Source organism: Lactuca serriola, chromosome 4 (genome assembly GCF_051521515.1).
Source record: "Lactuca serriola cultivar US96UC23 chromosome 4, Lser_US96UC23_V15, whole genome shotgun sequence".
NCBI lineage: Eukaryota > Viridiplantae > Streptophyta > Magnoliopsida > Asterales > Asteraceae > Lactuca > Lactuca serriola.
Genome location: NC_136411.1, coordinates 95,906,859 through 95,918,476, shown reverse-complemented (window position 1 = coordinate 95,918,476; position 11,618 = coordinate 95,906,859). Strand labels below are relative to the sequence as shown.

The window sequence follows — 11,618 nt, the reverse complement described above, 5'->3', positions numbered from 1 at the left end:
CATTTGGACACTTTTTTGTCACTTTTTTACTCCAGTATATTTGTCAGTTTTTTATGTATAGTGTAACTAATGCGTCGAAGTCAATCTTCTATAGTCATGTCTCCCAATTAATAAGTAGGCGAACGTTCCGCCACCATCTTTCTGTTCACTTAAGCTACTTAATTATTAGAAGGTGCAGCAATACGGTTTCGAATAGTCACACAATGGAAACCTTCAACTACTTAACATATCGTATGAATGACTGTTCGTTTCCGACGTCAAGTGACCAAAGCCCTTTTTGTAGTAGTGCAATACTGAATATAGTTGTTTAGCGCATTGTTAATTATCGTTTTATTTATTATAATGTTGCAAGCGGCTTTATTTGCACTAAATATATTCTAATATGAGTATAAATATATACAAATGTAAATAATTATTTATTTATATTTCACCGAATGTACGTTATAAATTAATTTGGAACTAGGAATCATGGATTTATCATGCTTATAATGGTTTCGTTGCGTACTAATTTTAGACAACTTAATTTGATTGCATATTACCTTATAGCAAGCTAGTTAGCCATAGCATACCAAGCCAACTCATTGCTTCATCAACATGTGATATGATGTTGCATCTTCTTCAAAACTTGTAAAGTTTGAAATAAACTGTTTGTACCATTTTGCTGATGATTTTGGTATCCTCTTAAGAGTTACATAGTCAACATGGTAAAGCCCGAATCTTATTGTGTATCCAGATAACCACTCAAAGTTGTCCAGCAACGACCAAGCAAAGTAACCTCTAACATCAGCTCCTTTCCTGATCAAATTTATAACCAAGAAAATACAATAAAAACATGACTAAACGTGAAATTTCCATCTCACAATATTAAATTTTGGTACAATAATATATCTGTTGAATGGTATTTTAGACATTTTTGAGTGCGGAACTGATTGAAAAAAACATAAATAAATAAGTAAATAAAAAGAAGGAATATGCATGCGATACATACCTTATTGCCGAAAGTAAGGCATCCAAGTAGCTCTTCATGTATTCTATTCGTTTCTCATCATTGAGGCAACTATCTATGTTTGAATCAGGCTGGTTCATCACGCCCAAACCTACAATATTCACACATTCCACACACACAAGCATAACTATGACGCACACAGAAATTTCATGGGATGCAATTAGCACCCATAGCATTTTTGACTTGTCCCATTGAAATTATTTACGATTTATGTTAAGTTTGTATATATGTAGAGTATAAAGGACGTTTCACTCATTTTTTAAATAAAAAGTTGTAATTAATGATATGTAACTATATGTTGCACTTAATTTATGAATTAAATAAAAAAAACATGTTTATTATTTTAAATTTTCCAACACTTTGGATATTTTTTTCCTGGGACGTGTTGAACATTGGTGCATAATATATCATATAAGTTAATAACTCACCATTCTCCGTGATAAAAAGTGGTATATTATTGTATCTGTTCTTGAGATAAATCACCATCTTCTCCATTCCTTGTGGATAAACATAAAGCCAATCCAATGCAGTCTGCATAACCCACAAAACAAGTAACTGAATCTCATATCCACACTTGAATGGACCTTTCTCCTTCTGTCCCATGAAAAATTCAATAATATGAGTTTTACGTAGGTTTCAAAGTTAAAATTACTTATTTGCCATGCTCATTTCCTTTCATATAAATTGATGACATTTCTTTGTATCCATTTGACAATTATTGTAACTTTCATGGGACACAAAGAAGGTGAATTGAAATTAGGAATTCCGTACAGATTCTCCTATTAGAGCATTGTTCTTAAGAGCAGTTCTGAGATAATAACCCTCTGTCTTTGAAATTCCAGGTCCTTGTTCACATGTTGAGTGTAAACAGTCTTTGACAAAGAAACTTGTATAATGGTTGACACCGATGAAGTCTAATCCATTCTTTAGCTTCTTGAAGTAATCTTTTGAGAAGGGGGGTAATAAAGATCCTAGAATATCTTTCATTTCTTGAGGATATTTTCCAAATATAATCGGGTCCAAGAACCTAAACAACAAAATATTAAATTGGATTCATGGCATCCATGTTGTAATCTTTTTTTGTTTGTAGGTATTTGAATATATAAATAGTACACTACAAATGTTGCCCCATGAAATTGTGACCTCACCAATTCATGTAAAAAGATTGAGCTCTCTGAGCAGCAAGTCGGTCTTCTGAAGAATTGCTAATGGGTTCATACCATACAGCATTCATAACAATCCCAATATAACTGGCGTTTTGTTTCCCCTAAAACCCAATGAAAAGTCATGATTAAAAACAAGTTGAATGACACATTATGACGATCTCTTTTTTAGTTATATTCAATGGGGTTAGAGTACCTGATATTTAGTCCGATAAATATCGACTGCTGCAGCATGGGATAGGATCATATTATGAGCTACTATAAATGGTTCCCTTTCAGAATCCCCAGAGCTACAATTCCCAAAAGAACCAGAACACCTCGCTGGTGGGTAAATCCCTGATCTATAACCACGAATTGCAACCACATTTGGTTCATTGAAAGTGACCCAATACTTGACCCGGTCCCCATAGTATTTGAAACATATATTTGCATAATATGCAAAATCTTTCCTGAAAAAAAAACAGTGTTTCACTATCTATAAGGATAAAATTTTAAATTATAGACATGTTAGGTTATGAAAAGAATTTTAGATATACGTGTACCCAACAATGAATTGTTGTTACTTACTGGACTTGGGAACTTAACCAACCACCATATTTATCTTCAAGTTCCTGAGGTATGTCGTAATGAGTCAATGACACAAATGGTTCGATTCCTAAAAGAAACATACCGAATAACATTTTTATCTTAATAATTTTGAATTTGGCTGGACTTGTAAAATCTAAAAGTACACTCTTTTTAACGATGGATCAACCTTTTCCTAGCAAGGAATTGATGAGATTGTCGTAGTGCCTTATTCCAGCCATGTTAACATCTCCAAACTTTCCCTCTAATGGAAGTAAACAAACCAATAATCAATACATCGCTCGAAAACTACTGGATATAATGTCATATATCCATTCGACCAACAAAATACCCAAACAAATTTCACTTAAATGATGTTGTCAAAAACAAAAATTTAGTTACCCAATATTATGAAGAAGTCTTTTTTTTTTATTTATTATGTATTAATTTTGTGTCTAGGCTTATTTAATTAGCCATATGTGCGAGCAATAAGGAGTATCAAGTGAAGTGTCTAGTTATTTATAAAGAAATTAAGTCGTTGGGCAGTGGACTCTAGAGACTATCTTTAATAATTTGCATATATATCATCATGTACGAGTGAAAAAAAAAAAAACACTTTTTGTTCTCCATTCAATTATTATCTCCAAAATACTTCAATCTTTTAATTATTTCAAGAATTGGTATCATATTATTGTTAGATCAAGTAACATATATTCCTCACTTGTACAAAACATATTTAAGAGGACCACATCTCTAAAAAACCCGAATATGGAACCACACCATTTAAAGTATTTATTGGTGTGGTTTCCATATAACCACATTAAAAAACATTTATAGGTGTGTTTAGCTCTATCCCACACCATGAAACCAAATTCCCTTGTAATATTTTGTTTCCAGATCAATGTCTTCCCTTCTAATTTATCATTTCCTGTGCAATGCCTTTTCCTTCCAATGTGATGTTATTTATCCTAATTTCATTTGGCAACACCACTCCGAACATCGTCGAATCCTGCTCCCCTCAACACCATCGTTGTGACTGACCCCACCCCCATGATTGCTACTTCACGACTTTAGGTACTCAACTTCATGTCAACAACATGATGACTCTGATTTCTCTTTGAGGCATCGACTTCCACTCGTCTTTGTTGTTCATCACCATCAACCCAACATCAAGACACTCATGTATGTGTATGATACTCTGATTTCTAAAGTTAGGGTTTCAGTAATTACTTTCAATTGATTAATGTTATTTTAGATTAGTCTTTACGAAACCGTTGGTGCAAATGTTAAGGCCACAGTTAATGTGCAGCTTAATGTTCATGGGATTGTTGAAATAGAATTTTCATCAGTGAGTGTGATTTCTTGCCTAAGTTTCACAAATGTCGTTGAAAATATCATGATATCATTTTCTTTTGTGTTTTTTGCCTCAATTTTTAGAAGTTATGTTCATAGTGGCTAAGAGTTTTACAAAGAATAATGGTGTTCATCATGAGCATGTTGGTTGGTTCTAGCTTGTTAACTGCAAATAATGTAAGTTAAACTTTTGGAAAAACATTTTAGTGTTTTGGGGGAAACTTTATATATATATATATATATATATATATATATATATATTTATATATATATATATATATTCGATAAGCCATGGTAAACCATTGTGTAACACCCTATTTTCCGTTGGTGTTTTTCCATTATTTGAATGGTGGATTTATATTCTAAATGAAAATGGATTGTTGGGGCCAAGTAGGAAGCCATTAATCATATTTGTTGAAAAACTGAAATTTTGGCTGATTTATCAAAAGACGTAGTGCAGCCTTCGGCCTAATGGGTTGATCATGTTATTAGGGTGTTTGTAACGATCGTCTTTTGAGGTACTAATTACTTAATTTTCTTAAATTATAATTGGTCCAAGTATGGATAATAGGAGTATTGGATTGGACTTATGCACTTGGACCAAAGGCTTGGGCCGCCCAGATGACTTATGTTGGGCGTAGACTGGGCGTCCGCGGGGCGTAATGGGGCACGGTTAGAATTGGGGGCGTGCACACGTACGCGTAACGTACCAAAGTGTACGCGCAGCGTACGTGAACAGATAAGGAAAACCCTAATTTAGGGTTTAAGAGCTATATAAACCCCATTATAGCCTCCCCCTGGTTTCTTATCAGCCTCCTCACCCACAAGGAAACCCTAACTTGTTCTTACCCTTTCTCATTGTGTGAAGTTGCTTTTGTGAGTGTTTTTAGTGGAAGAAAGTTGTGAAGAAGGAAAGGAAAGGTTGGAGAAGAAGCTTGAGCTCAAGGATCTGGACTAAGCTCACCCTTTTGTCACAACAGAAGGTATAAAGCACTTAACTTTTTTCCTCATATTCTAGATCTAGGGTTTTGGGAGTTTTGGACCTCTTTAGGTCCAAAGGTTGGACTGTGATCTTGTGAATCTGTTTTTGAGCTTGAGGTTGCTATCCTTGAGGCTCAAAACACTTTCTTAGCAATAAAGTTTCAATCTTTGAGGCTTCCATGAAGCCATGCATGAGATCTAGCCACTTCCATGGAAATAGATTATTGTTTTTAAAGTTTGAGCTTATGTGAGTCATGTAAGCCATCAAGTAAGCAACTTTATGGTTTAAGGCATGGAATAAGACTTGGATCTAAGTTTGTAGCTTCTAAATAGAAATATTAAGCACTTAATAGAGAAAGGACTTAACATGGAATTACGCTGAGCGTAAATGGGAGTACGCCCAGCGTACCCGCCATCGAACAGTTACGCTAAGCGTACTTCAGAGAACGCCCCGCGTAACTCAGTCAGTTTGGACCTTGGGTATTTGGGCCTCGGTGTGGGCTGTATTTGGACCTTGGGCTTTAGTGGGCCAGCGGGAGTCAGAGTATGGGCCAAAGGCATTTTGGGCTTAAGTAGGGCCATATGAGGAGTTGGGACCAATTTAGAAAATTAGGCCATTAGTGGGCCTTTGGTGGGCCATTAGTGGACTTAGAAAGAAGTAAAGGGTTTGGGCCTTGGTTAGGACCCACACCATAGCAAGGGTAAAATAGTCATTTCACCCATAGAAGGATCCTCGTTTTGATTAAGTGTTTTACTGGTCATGATAGCCGGAGAGCAGCCAGGGATTCCTCACTCGGATTTTGAGCGATCAGTTCGTCGAGGTGAGTTTCCTTCCAGTAGGAACGGGTCTACGGCCACAATGTCGGCCCATTTAGATAGTAGTAGTTACGGACTGCGGTCCGATGTCGGGGTAGTTCCAAGAAGTAGTTCAGTATGCTTGATGTCTTTGGGATTTAGGAATGTCTATGTGTTATGTATTCCGGACTGCGATCCGATGCAGTATGCACTATATGTGTTATTGTTATATGTTATGATTATGTTATGCTATGTTCAGTCAGTTCCGGACTTCGGTCCAATACAGAGGGCGAGGCCCTAGTCAGTTCCGTACTTCGGTCTGATGCAGAGGGCGAGGCCCTAGTCAGTTCCGAACTTCGGTCCGATGCAAAGGGCAAGGCCTTAGTCAGTTATGAACTTCGGTCCGATGCAGAGGGAAAGGCCCTAGTTAGTTCCGGACTGCAGTCTGATGCAGAGGGAAAGACCCTAGTTAGTTCTGGGCTTCGGTCCGATGCAGTGGGAAAGGCCCAGTATGTGCTTTATATGCTATTGTATGGTATGTGGTAGTTTGGGGGAGCTCACTAAGCTTCGTGCTTACAGTTTCAGTTTTGGTTTCTGGTACTTCAGCTACCAAGAGAAAGGGCTCTGGATGATGGCATGGCACCCACCACAGTTTTAGCCTGGGAGTTAGACTCTGATATTTGACATGATTTGACATCTGATGTGATATGAGACATATTTATAATATCTTGAGATACATGACTTATGGTTTTTTCTATATGATGTTGAATATTATGGTTTTAGTAATATTTTCAAACGAAATTTTTGGCTTGTGTTTTTCGGATGTTTCAGTTTTGGGGGTATTTTAAGTCCATTAACCCTTAGGGTGTGTTCATCCTCAGCTTCCAACATCCTTAGATCGTTTCTTGAGAAACTCTAGCCTCCTTCTTATTGTTTTTGATCTTTTGGATCATTTGTGAGCTTATATCTTCATTTTTTGGTGAAGTTTAAAGATCAAAATTTTTACCTTGTTTATTAGAAGGAAGATCCAAGTATAGATCGAGCACAACTATATCATTTATGGACCTTTGTTACTATAAAGTTCATATATTGCGCTCTAGTTCTTGTGATCTTTTGAAATGTTTTTTCTTTGCACTTTTTAATCGTGTTTGATTGTGTTCCTTGAGATGAGATAACTGTAGCACCTTTTGAGCACCTTGGAAAGCTCTTTGGACCTTTTGGACTAGGAAAGTTGTGTTTTTGTGCCTTCCCTTTAAGTCATGTAAGTTATATGGTCCTTTATCACTTTTTTAGCATTAAATTTTAGTTAGTGCATGTTTGGAATGTCTTAATGGATATATTTGAAAACTTTATCCATTTACACATTTTGGTGATTCCGATCTAAATGTTCGAAGCTTGGACTTAATGGAGTAAGACAAATCTAGTTGTTGAATCTGGACAGACATGCCGACATGGCGTGTCTGTTGGGGGTCACGGTGCACCTTGGGGTTTTTCTGATGCGCGTCTGTTTTAGTCTAAATCCTGACAACTTTGTCATGTAGTGAACGTGACACGCCCAAAAGAGGACGTGGCACGCCTAGTTGACCAAGAGTTGAATTTTTTTTTTTTACTTTTGTTCATTGACTTTGACCTTGGTAGTTGACTTCTTGACAAAATTTTCTTTTGTCAAATTGAAGGGTTTTGAACTATAGACTAAGGTTTAGTCTTTATTTGGTTATGCATTTAGTGTAGCTGAATCATTAGGCTTTGAGTAGTGTATTTCTTCAATAACAAGACAACATTTTTCTAGATCTACAAGATATATATACAAACTTAATAATCAAATATCCTAGAATCATAAACTAACAAAATCGATTTTCTGGATATATTAACAAAAACAAAAAATAATCATTTGATTTTTGAGATCTGCAAAAAACAACTTAGAAAACACGATTTCCAAATCTGCAAACCTCTAGAAAAAGAAAATGAAAACCAAATCGATTATGGGTTTCTAAAAACAAAATAAATGGACAAAATGATAGATGCTCATGGTATCAAGAACGTTGCCTCTTCCCTTTATCTTCTCTTGTTGCAGAAACCTTACCCTAGCATTGCCTTCATCCTCTTTCGATTGCCGCCTTCATTGATTGAGCCCTTGATTGACTGCATCCTCCTCCGATTGCCACGTTCATAAGACCTAGATCGGTAACAAGTTCTTGGCCGTTTTGGACAAGGGGAAGGAGATTGATAAGGTGCGGTGGGGGAATCGACATCCCAATCGGCACACAGGAGGCAAAGGAAAATCAAAAGGGAAGGTGTAGGGGATGATGGACTATTAGTAGGGATAAGAGTCAGGGATGGTATCTGCAACCATTTCATCCCTTTCAGTGATGATTTCCGGTGTCGCTGATTGTTGGCGGTGACGGTGGAAGAGGAGATTTTAAAGAAAAAGATGATGGGATGAGATGATCGGTGGATGTATGATTTGTAGGAAAAATATATTTCTTTTAGTTGATTAATATTTTAGTATATTAATATTTTTTTAAAATAAAATAAATACAGAAAAAAATACCTAAAAGGAATAAAATGTCCTAGCTTTTAAAGATATGCGAGAATTAATGGATGTTTCGGATGTGCAATTAACTCGATGGACCAATTCTACATTGATGTTTCAATTAAGGATCATCCGTGCCTGAAAAAAATGGTCTTAAACTGTACTTTTTGGTAAACCACATGGACCAAGTTTGTAGTTTACTACCCATGAATTTGGTCACATGTTTTTATTTCCACAGTATATATTCACTACAAGAAAAATAGACATTAATGACGACAAAAACCTTTGGTAGAAGTTCAATTTGTCGCATGTAAAAGCAATAGTAGCGACACGTTGCCGCTAAAAGGTTGTCGATATTGCCGTGTCACTATTACTCAAAATTTCGCCGTTAAAAATATTTGTCGCCGCTAATAACCATATCGTCAGTAATACAATACGTTTGTCGCCGATAATAATATATGTCGCTAGTAATATTATTCTAATTTTTTTTAAATCAATATTTTTCGGGTGTCAAATTTTTTATCAATATAATTTTCAAAATTCATAAAACTAAGAGGAATCGGTGCAACAGCCATGCATGGCAGGTCTTTATTTTGTATCTAACCGTGGATAAAAAAAATTGTTCTCTTATTATATGATATTTTACAGTTCAATTAATTACTTCCATCAAATGAAAACTAGCTAGTTCTGCAATGTCACCATGTCGGGAGCAATAAATTTAAGTGATATGTATACGAGTTGTTTGGATGTTTACTCCATAGGCACAAGTTTTGCGAATATTAATTAATAACGTCTTACTTGGTAAAATTCTAGCCCATGATATGGAGAAACGAAAGGTATTAACTCCGATGTACTCCATAAGCTCAATATCTTCCTGTATTATCATAAAGACACAAGTTTACAAATTATATATTTTTTTGAACAAAAATCGAATTCAGTAAAATAAAACAAACTTAAAAAAAAAAAACAAATAAATAAAATAAAATAAAATAACACTTGCTTATATGGAATCTAAATTTGGCATTCATTATTGTGAATGCCAACTTACTCCAACAATGACTGATACAAGTTGAGTCCATAGTTGGGAATGCCAAGGCATCCCATAAGTTACTCAAGTTTTGGAGCTATTCAATGAAGGCCTTGCATTTTTGTCAAAATGTAGCATCAAAATGCAGAGAAAATGACAGGTTTTGCCCCTTGTCATTCCATGTGGGCCACAACATATCATATGGTGCGTCCCAATACAACCACTACATCAATGATGTTAAAAATATAATAAAAGAAAGCAAACGAACAACGAATACAATCTTCCAGTAGATATTGTAAGTGCTCTAAAAAAATTCCAAGAGCAAGAACAAGCATATATTAATACATAATTTCAGTTTCTAACAGGACCTACGAAAACATTTTTCAATTGTTTGCATGACTGTAATTGGTTCTATTACATTTTAACTATTAAGGTCAAACCATGACGCACTGAACTTACAAGATACATGTGGTAATGATCAACCGCGATATCTCCATTAGAACCATCAGCGATATTACCTTCAAAAGAACCAAATCTGCTAATTAATATTAATATGGAGATGACAATATTGAAGATAAATTATATAAGCTACAACTAAAAGAAATATATATATACGTAATTACCAGGTTTATGTGAGAAAGTATCCCAGTTACTGAGTCCTTTCCCATGAGTAAGGTAAGCTCCTTCGAACTGTCAACATGGTGGCTCATCCATCAAATAAATATGTAAAAAGAAAAAGTAATCTGCTAATTGCTAAAAAACCATGGTATAAACAGAACCTGATAAGAAGAGGATGCAGTTCCAAATAAGAAGTTTGTTGGAAATGAAGACAAACTGGAATTGGCTCCTAAAATATTAGTGAATTCATGTGATGCCGTAAAGATTGATGAATATGCCCCCAGCATAACAAGGAACAACAAGTATATTGCGTATACCATGAAAATTCTTGAAAGTTAATACCAAAGAGAGGGTGTGACTGAGATATTTTGTATTTCTAAACTTGTTAAGGTTTTTATACGAAAATTAAGGAAAGCAACATATGTATATTAATTTCAGAAACCATGTACCATAAAACAGGAAACCACATAGTAAAAATATCTTGTAAAAGAGCCAATTATATAGACATAGGATTTGTTCTATGATTAGCATGGTCCATTCTTTGATTCTTTCGCGCGTCTTCTATTTCCTGATGGAGACGGGACTCAAAAAATATAATTAAAAAAAGAAGGGAAAATGAGCATCGGCGTTAGCAATTTAATAATTGCAAATATGAAATAGTTGTTCTCTTTGTTTTAATAGTGAATTTAATTAGTTAATTAAATAATTTATTTATATCTAACTCTTTATTAATACATAAATATCTATTCTCTAATAAATTAACATCATTTCTGTTCCGTCTCTTATGAGTTTTAATAATTTTTATTTTATTATATTTTGGAAATAAATATATCTACAAGTCAGTTTTTTAAAATTTTAAAATTAAAAAGTGATAATATATATATATATATATATATATATATATATATATATATATATATATATATATATATATATACACGTACTTAAGTTAATTTGTTTTTACTAATTATTGTGTGCCAGAATACACAAATCTGGACCACCAGAGGATTAGAATCAACAATCATGATCTGAGGGTCTATGATATTATAATAAGGTAGCATGTATCATATAATCACACAAATTTCAACAAAATGGTATTTTGGTCAATTAACCTATTTTAAAAAACAAAATTTTCCTTTTTACATTAATTCTAATTAAATTTTAATATTAGTTTTAATAATAATCGATTTTATTCTGTCAGAATGACAAAAAGTCAACAATAAACTAGTAAATATATTTACGGTTTTATTCTTGCAGAATATTGTTTCATTCAAGATACTTTTTATATTAAACATGCTTAAAGAATTATAAAACATATTATCAAGAATAACATTTTCTAAAGAATACGAATTTTATTCTTTAAGAATCATTATTTACATTCATCCGTAAACAAAAAGACTATAAACAATTATTACAATCATTCTAAAAAAAATTATGACTAATAATGGTTTAAGGGTTACATTTATTCTTAAAGATTAAAACTAAAAATGGTTAAAAAAGAAATAAAAAAACATCAAAATCTAACAAAAACACTATCTTATTCCGAAAGAATATTATTGTTAAGAAACAATTTATAAA

General features: G+C 34.1%; 1 protein-coding gene across 2 annotated transcripts; it reads right to left on the bottom strand.

Annotated features, from left to right (window-relative positions):
• Positions 1 to 395: 395 nt before the first annotated feature.
• Positions 396 to 10,495, bottom strand: LOC145102143 (beta-glucosidase 47-like). Of its 2 annotated transcripts, XM_079039506.1 has the most exons (12): positions 10,202 to 10,495; positions 10,046 to 10,112; positions 9,882 to 9,940; positions 9,194 to 9,269; positions 2,924 to 2,998; positions 2,737 to 2,824; positions 2,366 to 2,618; positions 2,155 to 2,273; positions 1,778 to 2,033; positions 1,435 to 1,537; positions 989 to 1,097; positions 396 to 795 (listed from the first exon to the last, which is right to left on the bottom strand). In XM_079039506.1, the coding sequence occupies exons 1-12, from the start codon at positions 10,358 to 10,360 to the stop codon at positions 579 to 581; spliced, it is 1,581 nt and encodes a 526-aa protein (XP_078895632.1). In that variant the 5' UTR covers positions 10,361 to 10,495; the 3' UTR covers positions 396 to 578. The 2 variants fall into 2 exon arrangements, with proteins under 2 accessions (XP_078895632.1, XP_078895633.1); XM_079039507.1 differs by lacking the exon at positions 10,202 to 10,495 and having other exon boundaries at positions 9,882 to 9,957.
• Positions 10,496 to 11,618: the final 1,123 nt, after the last annotated feature.